This window comes from Hetaerina americana, unplaced genomic scaffold (genome assembly GCF_022747635.1).
Source record: "Hetaerina americana unplaced genomic scaffold, ioHetAmer1.1.p SCAF_3, whole genome shotgun sequence".
Taxonomy (NCBI): Eukaryota; Metazoa; Arthropoda; class Insecta; order Odonata; family Calopterygidae; genus Hetaerina; species Hetaerina americana.
Window position 1 is genome coordinate 66,084,132 of NW_027286874.1, and position 15,733 is coordinate 66,099,864.

Consider the following 15,733-nt stretch of genomic DNA (forward strand, 5'->3'; position numbering starts at 1 on the left):
CAGTCTAGTGTGAACCGAGGGAAAAAACTCGGAAAGTGGAGTTGAATAACTGTTATAATAAATCAAGGTTGGGGAAAGAACTTCAGTCAAAGGACAGAAAGGAAATAGCAGCCTATCGAGAAGTTGACGCGAAGGGGGGAATGAAGTGAACGGTAACCGAGAGTTCAGTTTGAAGACCAACGGAGAGATAAGAGCAAAAGAGACCGGTACCTGGGTCGGAGTAATCTCGGTTATTATTGGGTAGGGCTGGACGGGAAAGAAAGGTCATCACCACAAATATAAAAGAGAATGTTGATCAAATATAATATATCATGTAAACCCGGTGAGGGTCTAGCATGAATCAAAAGAGTAGTAATGAAATCAAAAAGAAATGTAATGAATACGGCATTGTTGCAATATAGTTCTAACGGGTGGAGTAAATGTGGTTCTTCCTAAAAACCGCATGGATTGAAGCATACCAGTAATCCTCCTTTGGAGATATTGTAACGCGGTGGAATGCAAAAAACATACGTTGTGGAAGGAGGCGAAATTTACAAAATTATGAACAAGTATGGGACACGGGAAAATAACACACACTTCAGCATCGGGAAGGAAAAATGGCATGCGGCTCTTTGGGTTATTGAAAAGTTAATTTCTGCAACATCGAGTCTCGATTTACTTAGTTGAATACCGAAAGAGCTTTGAAAAATGTGTGCAAATTTTAAAACAGTGCTCGCTCGTGAGCGTACAGGACTGTTCCACTCAGCGTTTCGCGCGTAGTAGTTTTATCTAGAGAAAATGGGATGGACAGACCCCGAGAATAAAAGTGGCCAAGCAAAAGGAAAACGAACGGGCCGAACATGGGCTACTTAATCTCAGTCCCGAGGTCCCTATTTATACACAAAGACTTGAAGCTCAATCTTTGCGCACTCCAAAGCATATTTGTATATATTAATGGAAAATTTGAATCAGATGGTAGAAAATTTCTACTCTGTGGTGTCAATTTGCAATTTAGCAATGCCTCAACAATCTGTTCCTTCCGCATAGCAACGTTTGCCCGATCCATGATCGCTTGTTTCCTCCGCTGCAACTCTCTCTCTCTCTCTGACAGTATACTTCCGCTTGGCTCGGCCCACGTCTAACCTTTCAGTTGCAGTGACGAATGTCAAGTGGGAATATGTCATTTTTAACGGCGAGAGATGGATACTTTTGCATTTGGAATTAAGTACGTAAACCCTTACTCATAAAAGTCAGAATTGAACAATTCAAGTGGAAGAGGTGCTTTCCATTGTGTACCCTGTAATCCGTTACAATAAATGCCCGAAGATCCTCAATTACGACGGAAGTATAACATATGTGCACTCGGACTCCGTTTTGGTCGATCGAGCTTGGTTCGATCCTGCTCCATGTCGATTCAAAGCGGTCGCCTGCACTCGCTCGAGCGATCTTCCCCCATAGCGAAGTGGGACTGGACCTCGACTTTCCAGCGGACATTTTCATTCGAATTGCCCACCACTTATCACATATAAACATTTAGAAAGACTGTTACCGTTTAGGGCTCAGGATTATGGCGCCTAGAATCAATGGAATTCATGAGGAAAATTCACCCACTTGGAAAATTAATGCCCTTGGAAAAATTATATCCGAGGTACTTGACCTGCCAATACCAGAGATGTGGAACAGAAGAGATGGCGTTTTAATGTTTGTTAATAAGATTGGGAATTGAATGAGAATGGAATTTATATCACATATTGAACACACACACATTTCTTTATTTGACAGTTTCGAGGCTAGATACGTGTTTGGAATACTTATAATTTTGTATTTCATGGGCACCTGTAAATTTACAGTGATTTAGATAAGTATTTCATGTACAATAACTGAACTGATTTTTTGGGACCTAATACCGCATAATTAGGAAATACGGATGAATTTATAAAAGTACATAATGATAAACTATGTTTCATATTGGAAGCAGAATTCTGCTCATTTCTGGTTATGCTTTCTATGGAGCTAGTATATTCGATCTCTAATTCTTATCGGACCTTATCAGTTATCCGCCCGTCGCTTCGTAGGAGTCTCTTCGACGTTATCTATCGACTTGGTGTGAATTCTTATGGAGGAATGGAATAATTACATGAGAGAAGTCAATGAAGCTGCTTTGCTGAAGTGATCCTTTGTTGAAAAGAGGACCTAGACTGGCAACAAAAAGAGACTTAAGATTAATTTAGTGAACAATAAAATGTTTTGCCGTAGATTGCCAACGACATGGATTTTCGGAGGAACTTGGCGAGAGAGTCGTAAGCTCTTTCTTATCTTTGCTTAAGACCAAAGTATCGGCAATAGTAAATAATGTATTCGACGCGGCAATTCAATTATATCGGACTAACAGCGAATGTACAATAATTAAAAAAATATGAAGACAGTACTTAACTCGAAGGTCGGTTTGGTAGGTGATATTAGAGTTCACCCATTACTCAGCCTTAGACGTATGAAATTCGCACATCTTAGGAGGGGGTCAAGCTCCTTTCCCTGTGCTGGCTATGGTTTCCCAGGAAGACCTGCTGTCCGAAAAATCACACAGTCTGTGTGGAGTTGAGGGTGCCAGTTTATCTCACGGAAATTACTTATGCCTGCGGAGTGATCATTCATCGGACTTTGTAGATCCGAGCACAAGTTGCCATACCCAGTTAAAGTGCTCCATGCAGAAAACGTAAATTTCAAGAGCAAATCCTGTCGGGGCTTTCACAGGGGTATTTGTGACTAATCTCAACATAGATATGTGTAACGGTAAAATCAGGAAATTGATGGCAATCCATTTTTTTAAATTGAGGATGAGATCGAAGAATTGCGTAAATAACCGTTGTCGAATTCCCCCATATTGAACACGCAAATAGGTAATGAGATATTTGCTAGTGGTATATTTCTGGGCGTTAATACATTTCCTGGCCAAATAAAAGCCTTATTTGTTCAAAAAGTTTGCATAATATTTTTGGGAAGCTGCCTACTTCAAAATAACATGCTGAATATTTGACGATTATAACGCATGATTACCAAATTCAGAAGAGTATTATATAATAGTGTTACTTATGGATTCATGCAAATTATTGGAAATTGCAGCTCATTCACTTTCATTCTGTAATTCATGTAACGCATAATATTCCAAATAAGCTTCACATTGTACGAAGCACTAACATCTCTAAGTTATTTAAACGATAGTTGATCCCATGGTCAAAATATAGACACCAGTGTTCATTGACTTCTTAAGTTATAACTTTTCCTTTGGGTATTGAAAAGCACAATGGGAATGGAGGGAGAATTCATTTGTATTGCCAGATAAAAACGGGCGTATCCCGCAGTTCGGAATTGCAATTCGGTAAATTGGCAAACAAAATGAAAACAAACAAAATTAACTGAGGAACTCTCCTGCTTACATATAAATAAAATTACAAAATAGAGAGATCTTTTCTGTAAGCTCCGAATTGATACGATAACACAAGAGTTGATGTGAAATGATATGAATGGATATGAACAGAAAATTTCTTTCGCTCAGTCATATGTTCACCCGAGCGTGGTCATGGAATTCCTATCTCCCAAGTGAAATTCAGGCTTTATGAAATCCTGGAATCACGTCTCCGAATCGAGTGGGGTTGAAAGCTCGCGGATTCGAGAGCTATTTATTTGTTAGGAAATGTACGCAAAAAGGGCGTGGGTGATGCAGGCGAATGAGGAAAGGTAGGGAGAGCAAGGGAGAAAAGAGGTCAGATCAATGCATGTCACATTCATCCTTCCGCGTCCTCGCTCTCGTCAGTCTTATGATTAAAGGAAACCAGGGGCCAGAGTTAGGGCATCGCTATACATCAATTAATTTTTCACCTGATGGATAAAAACCTAATAACATACGGAAATTCAAAATGGGTAAAAATCCATTTTTATCAATTGCAGACGTCTGTAGATGACGAGAAGTTTAATGTAACATTTATTACTCAAAGTTTTTAACTGACTGAGCATTTATTACTTAGTTTCACTGGCAAAACATTAGACACAATAGTGCGGTAGTTACGAAAATTTTTAGGTTTAAATAGTCACCTTAATAGATTTTTGATGAGCCAATTAAGAAATTGAATCAACGTGTGAGATTTGTTTCATAACACAATTTTCGATCGGAAGAAGTGAAATTGATGATTAATTGTGAATTTATTCTATTCAATTCATTATTAGATAACCAGGATTTTATATTAGCAAAGGTTTATCAGCGAAGTTCACGGTATTCTACCATTTTTGGCAACTTTTAAGATTTAAAAATTGTAGCGAAAGCGATGAAAATAACATATAAAAAAGTGGAAAATATTGAATAGTAGTCTAAAGAAATAAAAATGTCATGGGCTTGCGTAGGTAATAAAACCGCTATTTCTCCCACCGTATAGGCAGGACGGGATAAGAGAGAAACACGAAAGCCGTGACTGAACCACACATAAATATTTACTTGTCTTTGAATGTGTCGAAGCTTCAAATAGTTCTTCGTAATGATTCTCAGAGCGGTAAAAAAAGACCCTCAAGTTTTCATTTTTTCCAAATGATTATATTCTTAGCTCATTTAATTTCGTCAACTCTCAATTTATTTGAATTCCATACAAATTCATTCTCCATGCAATTACTCTCTGGCGAGTTCAATACTTTCTCTCTTTAGATTCGAGTTATCTACAAACCTTGCCGTTCTCGCTTGTGGAATATATGCAAATCCAACACTTTTACGGAGCTGATTCATTCCATGAGAGATCATTTAATTTTTATTGTATATTTTGTCCGACGCTGGCGGATGAGGCAAAGCCTTTCACTTCGTTCTGCTCACGTTTCAGCAAAACATTTCGAGGGATACTAGTTTTCAATCCCATTTGAAATAGTGAAGGTAGCTCACTATACTAATATAAGTAATAAAGAAGGTCGCAAAATAAAGATATATTACAATGAAAAAATGATGATCATCCGAATCAAATATTTCTCAACGTCTTCTAATAATTCCGCCAGTTGCAAAAAATTGATCACAAAGATCAAAAAATTCAAATTTTATGCTTTAAAACTGCGTTTCCATTAACCAGCGCGCAAATTCTCATTCGTGAACCAACCGCTTCCGCCGCTCCTAGAGACAATCGTAGAGCTTTCGGTAATGTTTCTAGTGAGAGAGGGGATGCTGGACAGGGAGTGAAGGGACGAAATGAACGGGGGGCTAAAAGCGATCCTGCGGTGATGAGGAAGGCACTTCCGAGAGGGGTAGGGAATGGAGTCTTGTGTCAACTGCTTACATCCTACGGGAACCTCGTGCGTACCTTAAGTGCTTGTGTGCGAGCTTTCGACGTAACAAATTAAACATTTAGGGAAAAAGAGAGAGACGGAGTAGGGAAGTGAGGGAGGAGGATTGGATGGGTCCGAAACGGAATGACAAAAGGTTGTACGTAGCTCTTAGACAGAGTTTTTGAGGAGGGGAGGGATAGGCGAAGGAGGTGAGATGACATGGAAGCAAATGGCGCAGAATTTCAACGACGGATGGATGCATGATCCGATTGAGGCGATCCCGGGATCTCCCGACGCGGTCCACTTCATTTGTTTAGTCACATCAGTCCGTTGAGAGTCGAAATCGGTGACGCCAATGTGTATGGGCACCCTTCATCCAGTGACTGGGGATGCGGTAAATTGGAAATGTGCTGCCGGACACGGTTAATAATACAATTGGAGGAAATCGTAGGGAAAAAGGGAGCGCGAAAGAACTTCAGGTTTATATTTTGATTTCAATCGTGTGTCCGAGAGTGGTGGCTGCTGGTAAAATGGTAACTTTGCGATTTTACTCCTTTGGAATCTGCGCCACGAGGAGGCAAATGGATTTGAACGAATGCGGTTGAAATTCCAAAAAAAATAATTTAACAACTATTCAATTTTGTGGATTCAGGCGTGTTGTTATGTACGGTGAGATAGCAAGGCATTGGATGGTAGGGATGGACGGAGATGAGAGAAATAATTTTTCATTAAAAAATCGTATAGGAGGCAAGAAGACAGCTCGATTCATAAATCTGAGGAAAACGTGACCGGTTGACTAAGGGCTGGGATTAATTTAACGACGACTGCGGAGTTTGAAATCTTTGGAAAGCTCGAGGGCTGGACGGGGCACTTTTTATCTGCTAAGAACTATCATGAAGACGTGGCTATTATCGACAAAATTTTGGAAAGTAAAGGAAATATGTTTCCTTTTTAACAAATTATATTTTAAGGCTTGGAGATAACGTAAGGAAGGGAATGGATGCAAATGTTGTTGCAGTGATATTTTAGGTGATATAAAGAGCTTTTTTGTATGATAGATCTAAAATACGTATCGATGCAGTAATGAGCAACTACGCTACTTTATATTCGAACGGTAGGGAATCTGTAATAAACAATACTGCGGAACCGTGACGTGATGTCACACTCTTGGTAACTCATTTTCTCAATATGAGTGATTATAAACCGATACAACAAGATTAAGATCAGCACAGAAAGCACATTTTTCGATTCGGTTTCTGCAAGTTTCTTTGCTGGAAAACCATTATATCTCTAAGTCCTAGCCGTATACTAATTTACGAGATGCTTTCAAGTTCCAGGGCCACTCATTTTTTTTCTTGGGACTGGGAGCAGATAGAAATATGCGTTTGAGCTTAAAATAGGCGAGCACAAGACATATATGCCTGCATATTAGTGCACCTAGTTTGCCGTAAGAGTGACAAACGTTTTCAATACTTGAAATGGCGTCGCTTAGTGTACAAGTTTAATCACCTGCTTCATCTATTTGCGCAGTTTAACGCTCATTGAAATTCATCGCCAGTTGAGTTAGACATACAATGATGGTGTTATTGATGTGTAAACAGTCTGTGTTCGTGGGTCTGAAAGTTCAGAGAAGACCAAACGTCGTGTAACTAACTCAAGAAGCCTTGGCCACGTATCAGCCGGTTTTTCCAATGGACAAAAGGAACCCCTACAGACGCGTTCTTGATGGCCATACAATCATGGCGTCCACGATACTAGAAATGTAGAGGTATTCAGAGAGCATATGCTGAGAAGTGACAGGAGTTACCACTTACTGTTGTATTAAGTTTTTCTCAGGACGAAAATTGGGAGATCTTGGTATTAAAGCGCACCTCGTGTTAAATCTCTTCTGTGGTCCCAAATATATTCTTCACGGAGTTAAAACAAATTGTGAGGATTCAGACGATATGGCGTGTAAGCAAAACAGTACAGAACACCACAAAAAGAGAAATTTCGCCACGTGAATAAATATTAAGGCCTAGATTTTGCTTAATAGAGCATCATCAGATGACGTTTCCTAGGTGTTAAAAAATACTTAACCATTACCGATATAGGTAAAACCTAGGTCGTATTAAATATTTGCCTTAAGGTATTTCTCTTTTTGAGATCTTCTGCGCGGATTTACCAATCAGAAAGGATCACTATTGTGGATACCCGAGTCAGTACGCAATATAAATATCCTATCATTATATATCCATGCCCTCCCATTCCAATTTTATCTGCTCTACCTTCACGAGGAGAAAATTTACGGCTCCCATGCAAGAACACCATGTGTAACGATCACGCAGCGTTAAAATACACGTAAAATAAAAAAGCACACATTTCAGATCCTCCGAAAAACTTTTCCTTAATATCCATGGAGTTGATCGCACCAATCGGAGAGGAGGGTGATCATGCCGTGATTTCTTTTGCGTATGGATCGCGGGTTCCAGAACACATGTCATTATCCTCCGGTGAAAAAAACCAAACATCTTAAAAGAACACGCTCCCGAGAGGGAAGTACCGAGTCGGTTGGCAAGACATCGCGGCACTATTTTTGCCGAAGAGAACATTTCTGTTTCCCAGCAGTTGATATGGTCATGGAGAAATAAAACGAGAATAAAGAGAGGCGATTCCTGAACTCATCTCCATGGGCACGGAAGTTGAGGGGATGCGGGGTTTCCATGCTGCCTTGAGGTCAACGACTTCGTTTTCCCCTTTACGTTTGACGCACAACAGGGATGGCATGTTTTACGAGAATATGTACTGAGTCGCACGAAATTTCGTTCGGAGCACTTGGTCTGTTAGCTGAGCCGCATCAAACCACCACGAAACAAAATCGCGTACTCTTGGTGTTCATTCATCAAAAAAAGTCACATTATCAAGAATCAGATATTCCACAACGTCACCTGTGTTATTCTAATTGACTTCCATTTTTCTCTGTCAATGCTTGTCATAGGCATTGGGTGTACGTAACATTACACTCTTAAGTTATTGTTTGGAAGTAAAACTTGGGTATACCATATTAGGAATAAAAGTCGAATAAATGTAATGGGCGAGGAGTAATTGATTTTATGATGAAGAACGAAGGGATAATGGATGGTTATGCGTTGAATGTACCGGTAATAGACTTAATAAGTATTATTTGCTGCTTTGGCCTAGGGGTTGAGATAAAGGGGGTGGCCTTGAAAATAATGGGTGAATTCGATGGAAGAGATTCTCAAGTCGAGGAATATTAGAAGCCTCAGCAACGTCAAGGTAAATATGGATGTGACAGAGGCGAAAGAAATACACAAGGACAGAGTTGAATGGAAGAAATTGGCAAGAGTGAGTAAATGTCTCGAAGTAATTCACAACCAGCCTATTTCGTTGAATAGTTTCATATTTTCATCGCAATTGCATATATTGTTATTGCGAGAAAATTTTATTTAAATCCTTAAAATCCAATAGCGAAGTGTGTATCATTAACTGTTAAGTCGAGTTTGTGGGAATATGGAATAGTTTAGGCGTTGCTTTCACAATGTCTACAGGAGCAAAATAATTACGCCCGTGGAAAGGCTTTAACTGAAATTTCCCTCTCAAAGAGCTATTTTCACTGATAAAATAGAAGATCACTTTAATATAGGTCATAAAGATAATAAGTTTTAGGTTAACGATCTGGATCGCAATAATGGTCTAATTTTTGAGAATTTAATAAACCACAGTTATCAACCAGAAGGTTGGGTCAGATAGGTTAGAGAGCTCACCCAATATCAAGCCCAACGACCCGACGTATGAAATCAGACGTCAAGGTGATGGGGTTGATCCTTTCCCGGGGCTACCTACGGTTTCCCAGGAAGATTTATTATCCGAAAAATCGTACAACTTGGGTGAGGCTGAGGATGCCCAGAGGCATCACCCGGAACTGAATCCGGACATTCTGGTTAGTAGTCCAACGCTGTACGCACTTAATTACTACACCCCCCCATTATTGAAGATGTTGCTAAGATACTTCCGAAATTACGTATTACTCTCAATGTAATTTTCTAGTAAATAGATCATTTGAGCGCAGATCTGTTAAAGGGGTCTCATTTTCGGAACTTAACCTGCACAGAATCCAAGACACAACGGGAGATGCCGCGATTGTAACCTTAAAGAAGTCATCCGCAATATACGTCTTATATTGCAACAATTTGAAAGTGTTAAAAATCATTCGCTTTGACCGGGCTTTGAACCCGGATCCCTCAATGTCCGGCCGAGTGCTTTAGCCAATTCAACATTTGTATTAAGGGTGCGTATTATATGGAGGCCTCAGTTCATTACCAATAAAGGTGAAAATTCATCAAGTTTGAGTTCCATTAATTTCTACGGCTTCACGCTGTAACTTGGAAGCTTAGTATAAAGAGTCGCAATTTAATGAAACTTCCACAGTCAAGCAGTCCTTGTTAAAAATCGGTGGACAGCGTGAAATATTGGACTCTTTGGGGTTAATATTCCGTAAACATTTCCAAACTTTACGTCACTTTCACTTTCCAATGCGTCAAAAAATGAACTCTCAGTTCCCATGTGACGAGAATCGATTAATGAGAAAGGTTTCACTCTTAACTAAGGAGGACAGAGAACTTGGAAAAGCTTTAGGAAGTCTTCTGGGAATCTCTTTAGCTTCCCAACCGCTTTCATCAGTCAGATGGATCATAAAAGTTACAAAATACTTGGATCAATTTGTTTCCACGGTATGCTCTAATGGGTACATAAAATATATTTGGTAAAGGCTCCTAACAAATGCAAGCTTCTGTTACACAACCTCCGTGGAATGTATGGTTACCAGTGGAGGAAGGACCAAGGCTCCTCCAGATTATGTGTACCAGATTTTTCAGTTTCAGGAGAGAGAGCTGTTATATGCATGTACGAGTTGTATATATGTCGTATGATCCAGGATGTTTATCTTACGCAGTTAGGTAGGGAATCTTAGCCAGTGTTTTGGACATTTTTCTTGTAAAACCACTCGCGAGCCCCTCTATTTTAGGGGTTAGGTGGAAGAAGGGACTATCTAGTCTCAATCTCACCCCAATAAAGATGTTTTAATATTATTATATTTTTACAACCTGCAGATGTTCTATGTCATTTGCTAATCGCATCTAACCCATTACGTTCGCTTGCATTCGCTTTGACCGGGATCCTGGTCAAGGCGAATGATTTCTACACTGTGAAACTGATTCATTTTTTTAAAGGTATATCAAAATATCTTTATTTATATCATATTTTAAAATTAGGATCCCATTAAGAGTGGCTCTGTTTTCACCGTTTATATACTATCTTATTTTCTAAAACAATAAAAAGCATTTCCTCGTTATATAAATGCTTCTCTCAAACACATAGATCACATTATAGTCTAGCAAGAGCATATTTTGTACGAAAAGACAAAAAGCAAGAGCGCGTAATTGAAACTGCTACGACAAGTCTTAAAAACAAGAGTTTGAACAAAAATACGAGGATTTCTTGGTTAGATGCTAGCCTATTGGATAATATTACACGAAAAAGATCCGCCATAACTCGTGGAAATTTCAAATTACTTTCAGACCTATATTGCTATTACAAAAATCATGGAGCTTTATATAGAAAACATAAGTATTGTTTTTGTTAAAATTCATGGAAGAGCATCATACCTCTTTTAATTGGATCAAAACAACTTTTTGGTCACTCAACATTTGCCTGATGATTTCGCGAAAATGAGAAAAACGATACAATCTTATGTAGCATAGACATTACGTTTCGTTAAAAAAACAAAAAAAATATTTACTACAACATCACGGAACGGCGGACCTATTTTAAAATATTAAAACCTTTATGCTGGAGGCGAAAGCGCAGTGTAGATATATGGCCTTCGGAATTAATAATGACGCACGAGCCAAGAATAATGGAGCTTTTTCTGAGCATTAGATTTCCGAGGCGTGATATTTTCTCCACCGGAGTAAACCCATGACTATTAAGGAACGCAACCATGTTGGCTCAATCGTTCTCCTCTGGATGACTAGTTAAACTCCAAATCCCCTTATTGCCCCCTTTTCTGCATACGTCGTTCTTTTATCCCCCACCAATAACCCTGATACCTCCACAAGAGCGATCTGTACCACGAAACCCTGCAATGTCACGCACGGCTTCGTTGCGTGATAAATCGCGAAGAGAAAAAAATGAGTGCCGTGGAAATTCATCGCAAAAAAAGATTGCATCCACAAAATGGTGACACGGGGATGTTGGAAACGGAGATAGCTTGGCCTACCTGAATCTTTTTTTTTGGGGATCGCTCTTCCCTCCACCGCATTCTTCATTTTTTTAAGACTTGGGTCTGGGTTCCGCACGGGGAACAGCCTGTGGCTGGACCATCATACTTCCACAAGTAGGGAGAAGTTTACATGAGCAACTGTGTATATTTGTGTGCACGCTCCCGTTTACCGATTTTGCACTGAATGCACTCTGCAAGGAGTCTGTTGCGATGCTCTGCGCGGCGTATTGAGCGAGTGTGTGGCAGAATCTCCATTTTCTAAAATCAACTTTTGATGACTCAAGCTGCAAGTCATAGGTGGGCTGCGTTTTGTGCAAAAATAAGTATGTAAAAGTCACCAAAAGAGATGCCGTTACGTTTTGTAAAGGAGAAAATGTTCTCAAATGTTACCTCGACTCATTCTCTGGTTCCTTTTGAAAAAGAAATTATTTTGACGAGCGTTAAATATGATCGAGTAACTAAGGTTTTATTCCTGTTACCTCATGCTAAGTGTTGAGGGAAAGCTGCATGGTAATAAACGATCTTGCTGATTACAATACATGTGATATGTCCCTGGACTGGAAACCCTTTCTCTTCCATTCATGTATCACAAAAGCAAAAATTTATATTTGATATCAAACACGAATTAAAACGCAAATTGTCCAGCCCCGGTCCAGAGTTGTTTTCTTACTCTTCACAATACGTCCTAAATTTTTGATCAAACAATAATATTGTTTTATACAAAAAATAAACTGAAACTAAATGCCATTACTTTCTTTTTAATAAGCGAATTAAGTTCCTAGCTATGGGTCATAGGCACTCAAGAAGCAAATTACCGTATTACCCTATGTTATAAAAATTATCAGAAGTTACTTCTTATTCCTGATTTTGGAACAAATTCGTGGTATTTATATTTGATGGCATATTATTTAGCTTAATTTCAGTAAGAATGTGGATAATTTGATTCCACTATATGATATCGATGGTTTTATAATTCACGATTGATAGGAGATGCTTAGTCATCCAAAAATCAAAGAAAACTTACATTTAGTTGCTTGTAACTATCTATATCAGGAGTATCTCTTATTTACTCTTAATAACGGAACTGAAACAGTGTCAACATAAGGTTTCAAAACGAACGGAATTATGAATGGATGAAAAAATTTCTTTAAGGATCTAATTAATTGGTGTAGCCACTAGTCCAAAATAAGAATTAATTGTCTCCTAATTCTTCTAAAAAAATATCTATTTAATATAATGTTACCTTTTTAATTACCTTCAATAAAGTATAAAAACATCATTTGATGCATCAATGAGCATACTAAACTCTCAACGTGTCTATTTTCCAGGGGAAGCCAAATGAGGACAAATTCGCCAGAAATTCGAAATGAATCAAAACAAAAGCATAAATTAGAAGAGCGGGGAGCTTCAGTGATATTCGACACGCCAAGTTTCGCAAGGATGTGTCACATTACGAGATACGAGGAAACGAAGAATAAGGAACCGGATAGAATCAATATCGCCCAACACGACCTAGCACGGCACTAACAGATGCTTCATGAATCGTCTTCTTGGGCAATTTAAAGAGGCAAATTGAAATTACAAAGAGTCAAATTACAATGAGGAAAATATCGCAAATTTTCCATATAAACAGTTTCTATAAGCCGTGCCCAAATTTGATACAAAGAAGGCAGAGTTCAAAATAGAACCGAAACTAACAGTAAATTTTTAAAAGGATCCGTATTAATGCTAACACATAAAAAAATATCCCAATGGGTATGGAGCTTTATCAACTATGAATGCAAATAATATAGGAACTCAAATAAAAATTGTAGTTGAGGAGTTGAAATCACTTAGCAGGTTCTTTAATTTACTGCCAAATTAATCAAGATGATTAATTTCGTGGTTATCTAAATTTTAAAACAAATTATATACACGTGGCAAGAAATCATAAGATATAAGTTTTCTACCTAAATAATGAAGTGGTTCTACAATTTAATGTGAATGGAGGATATCAAGAAAAATCATGCGTCAGTCACGACAACCGAATGATCTCAAATTCACTTAAAATGGGAAGTAGGTACTGATTTAAATGAGGCAGGTATTGATTGACTGATTGAAATGGGAAATGGTATATGGATAAACGTTAGAATTTGAAGTTTTCCAAAAGCAATTTGTGTTATCGCGTAAATGTTGAATTTGATGAATTAATTAAAAAAATATATCAAGATCCCATAACCTTAATATAATAAATACTAACTTAAGTACATCACCATCGCAAATTTACACGGACAAATCTCAAATGCAATGAGAAATATTACAATATTTTAATTATTCAATTAACTACAACGGTTATAATCTAAATATATGATTAAGGTACGGTTTCCTGTTTGATTTTCTTGAGTTTTCATGCCCTGGACTGGATGGATGAATTATGATTAGTATTTATTCTTACATTTTAGGAGGGAATACCTTCGATAAATTATGTGGGTTTCAACATTGGTTATCGAATCATCTTAGAATTCTACCTACTAGAATTTATTGTTCTGAAATATTTTAACCATTTGTAATTTTCATCCATCATCGTTGTATCTCTTGCAGGGTACATACCTAAATTACAAAGAGACCGATTTAAAAAAAATTGAAGGTTCTGAGAAATGAACAAGGAAATTGTTTCTGTCCATAATTCGAGGTGTGCTCATACAACCTGGAATTAACGTTTTTCTTGCTTAACAAACAAATAATTGTTACTAAAAATAAATGTCCGAAAGGTTTATGAACCATTTTTTGCAAATTTGAGTAGAAAACGAATGTGAAAAAGTATTCTGGAAAAAATATGTATAAAGTATTATATTTTACGATACTTAACGGCCTGCAAATGAGTAGTAAACATAAAATGGCTTGCATTATTGCAAAAACATTCAAGCACTTTCCGAGAGAACTCAGAAATACAGAAAGAACGAAAACATGACAATCGTTTAACCAAAGGATAACGGAAGAATGCCTTTGAAAACTGAAGTTTAACAAGTTTATTAAATAAATCGTAAATATTCAAACATTTTAAGCCATCCGCGAAAAATGAATAGGAAAAAATGTAACATTTGCAAGAAATGTGACTGACCAAGTGAAGAATGAGCATAACAATTACAGAGGTCTGCATTGGAACAGTGTGTTTACGGAGAATGACAAAGAGCTCTAGTTGACCAATAACTAAACCTGAAATAATATTACAACAACCCTCACCTTGGTATTCGGTCGTAGCTGTCCCAGCTGTTGAGGCAGTTGTAGGAACTGTACCGATTTGACGAGCCCATATTTTCACAGGTCACGCACGTCTATCTTCACTGTTATTTCTTCAAGTAATATTATTTTCTGTTCAGCTGACACCGGAGACGTTCCCTAGATGATGCGACATTCAGCGGATTCATATCTCGGAAGCAAATATGACGGGTACGCCACATCAATAACAGTGATTATTTCAATAACAGAGGCGGATTTAGGGTGATGAAGCCCCAGTTTAGTATTCGAATTTTTCCGTTTCCTTCCAGAAATACGTCTATAACTTACTTCAGTGACGAAGGGAAATTCAAAGGATGGAGGATGAAGCGATTAGAACTGTTATTCAAGTAGGGAAATAACGGTGTCATGCATAATTTTACACTCATTTGGAACTGACATGTTTCCCATTAAACGACACCTTAATAAAAAACGTCCAGATAGTTCATTCGTGAAATGCCACCGTATTATTCGGGCACCGGGCTTTGGACGTCGCCCTACCGGTGCATCCGCTCCCGACGCCGGGTGTGCCGTCGAACTGCGCCCTTAAGCGTTCAACTATTTCACTCCCGCCCCCTCCTCCTCCTCCAACCCCTCTTCCTCCTCGATTCGACCGGAGCCTCCATCGAGGACCCCTCCATCGTCCTCCTGTACTCTATCTCCCTTCTTTCAGTAGACTGAGTCGCCGCACTGATGCAGCTGCGCAGGTGATCACAGGCTTCATCCGCAACCACCGCGGCCCTCCACGTCGATTGACATCTTCGGGGAAAGGGTTTGTGAACTCTAATGGACTCTTCCGCCTATCCTTTTGAATAAGTTGAGCCCTGTTGAATTGACCCCGAGAATAGTCCTGCTAATGTTTCCTCTACCTGACACACGAGGCGGATGGGAAATGCTCTACTGGAAGAGGAATAACGCTTCACCTCC

The 15,733-nt window shown here is 38.6% G+C and overlaps 1 protein-coding gene across 1 annotated transcript in view; it reads right to left on the bottom strand.

Annotated features, from left to right (window-relative positions):
• SLO2 (slowpoke 2) overlaps window positions 1-15,340 on the bottom strand; it is a 180,610-nt gene extending 165,270 nt beyond the window's left edge. Inside the window, exon 1 of the mRNA XM_071587132.1 lies at window positions 14,774-15,340. Within this exon, the coding sequence (XP_071443233.1) occupies window positions 14,774-14,844 (71 nt within the window). The 5' untranslated portion in view covers window positions 14,845-15,340. The remainder of the gene's footprint in view (window positions 1-14,773) is intronic.
• Window positions 15,341-15,733: the final 393 nt, after the last annotated feature.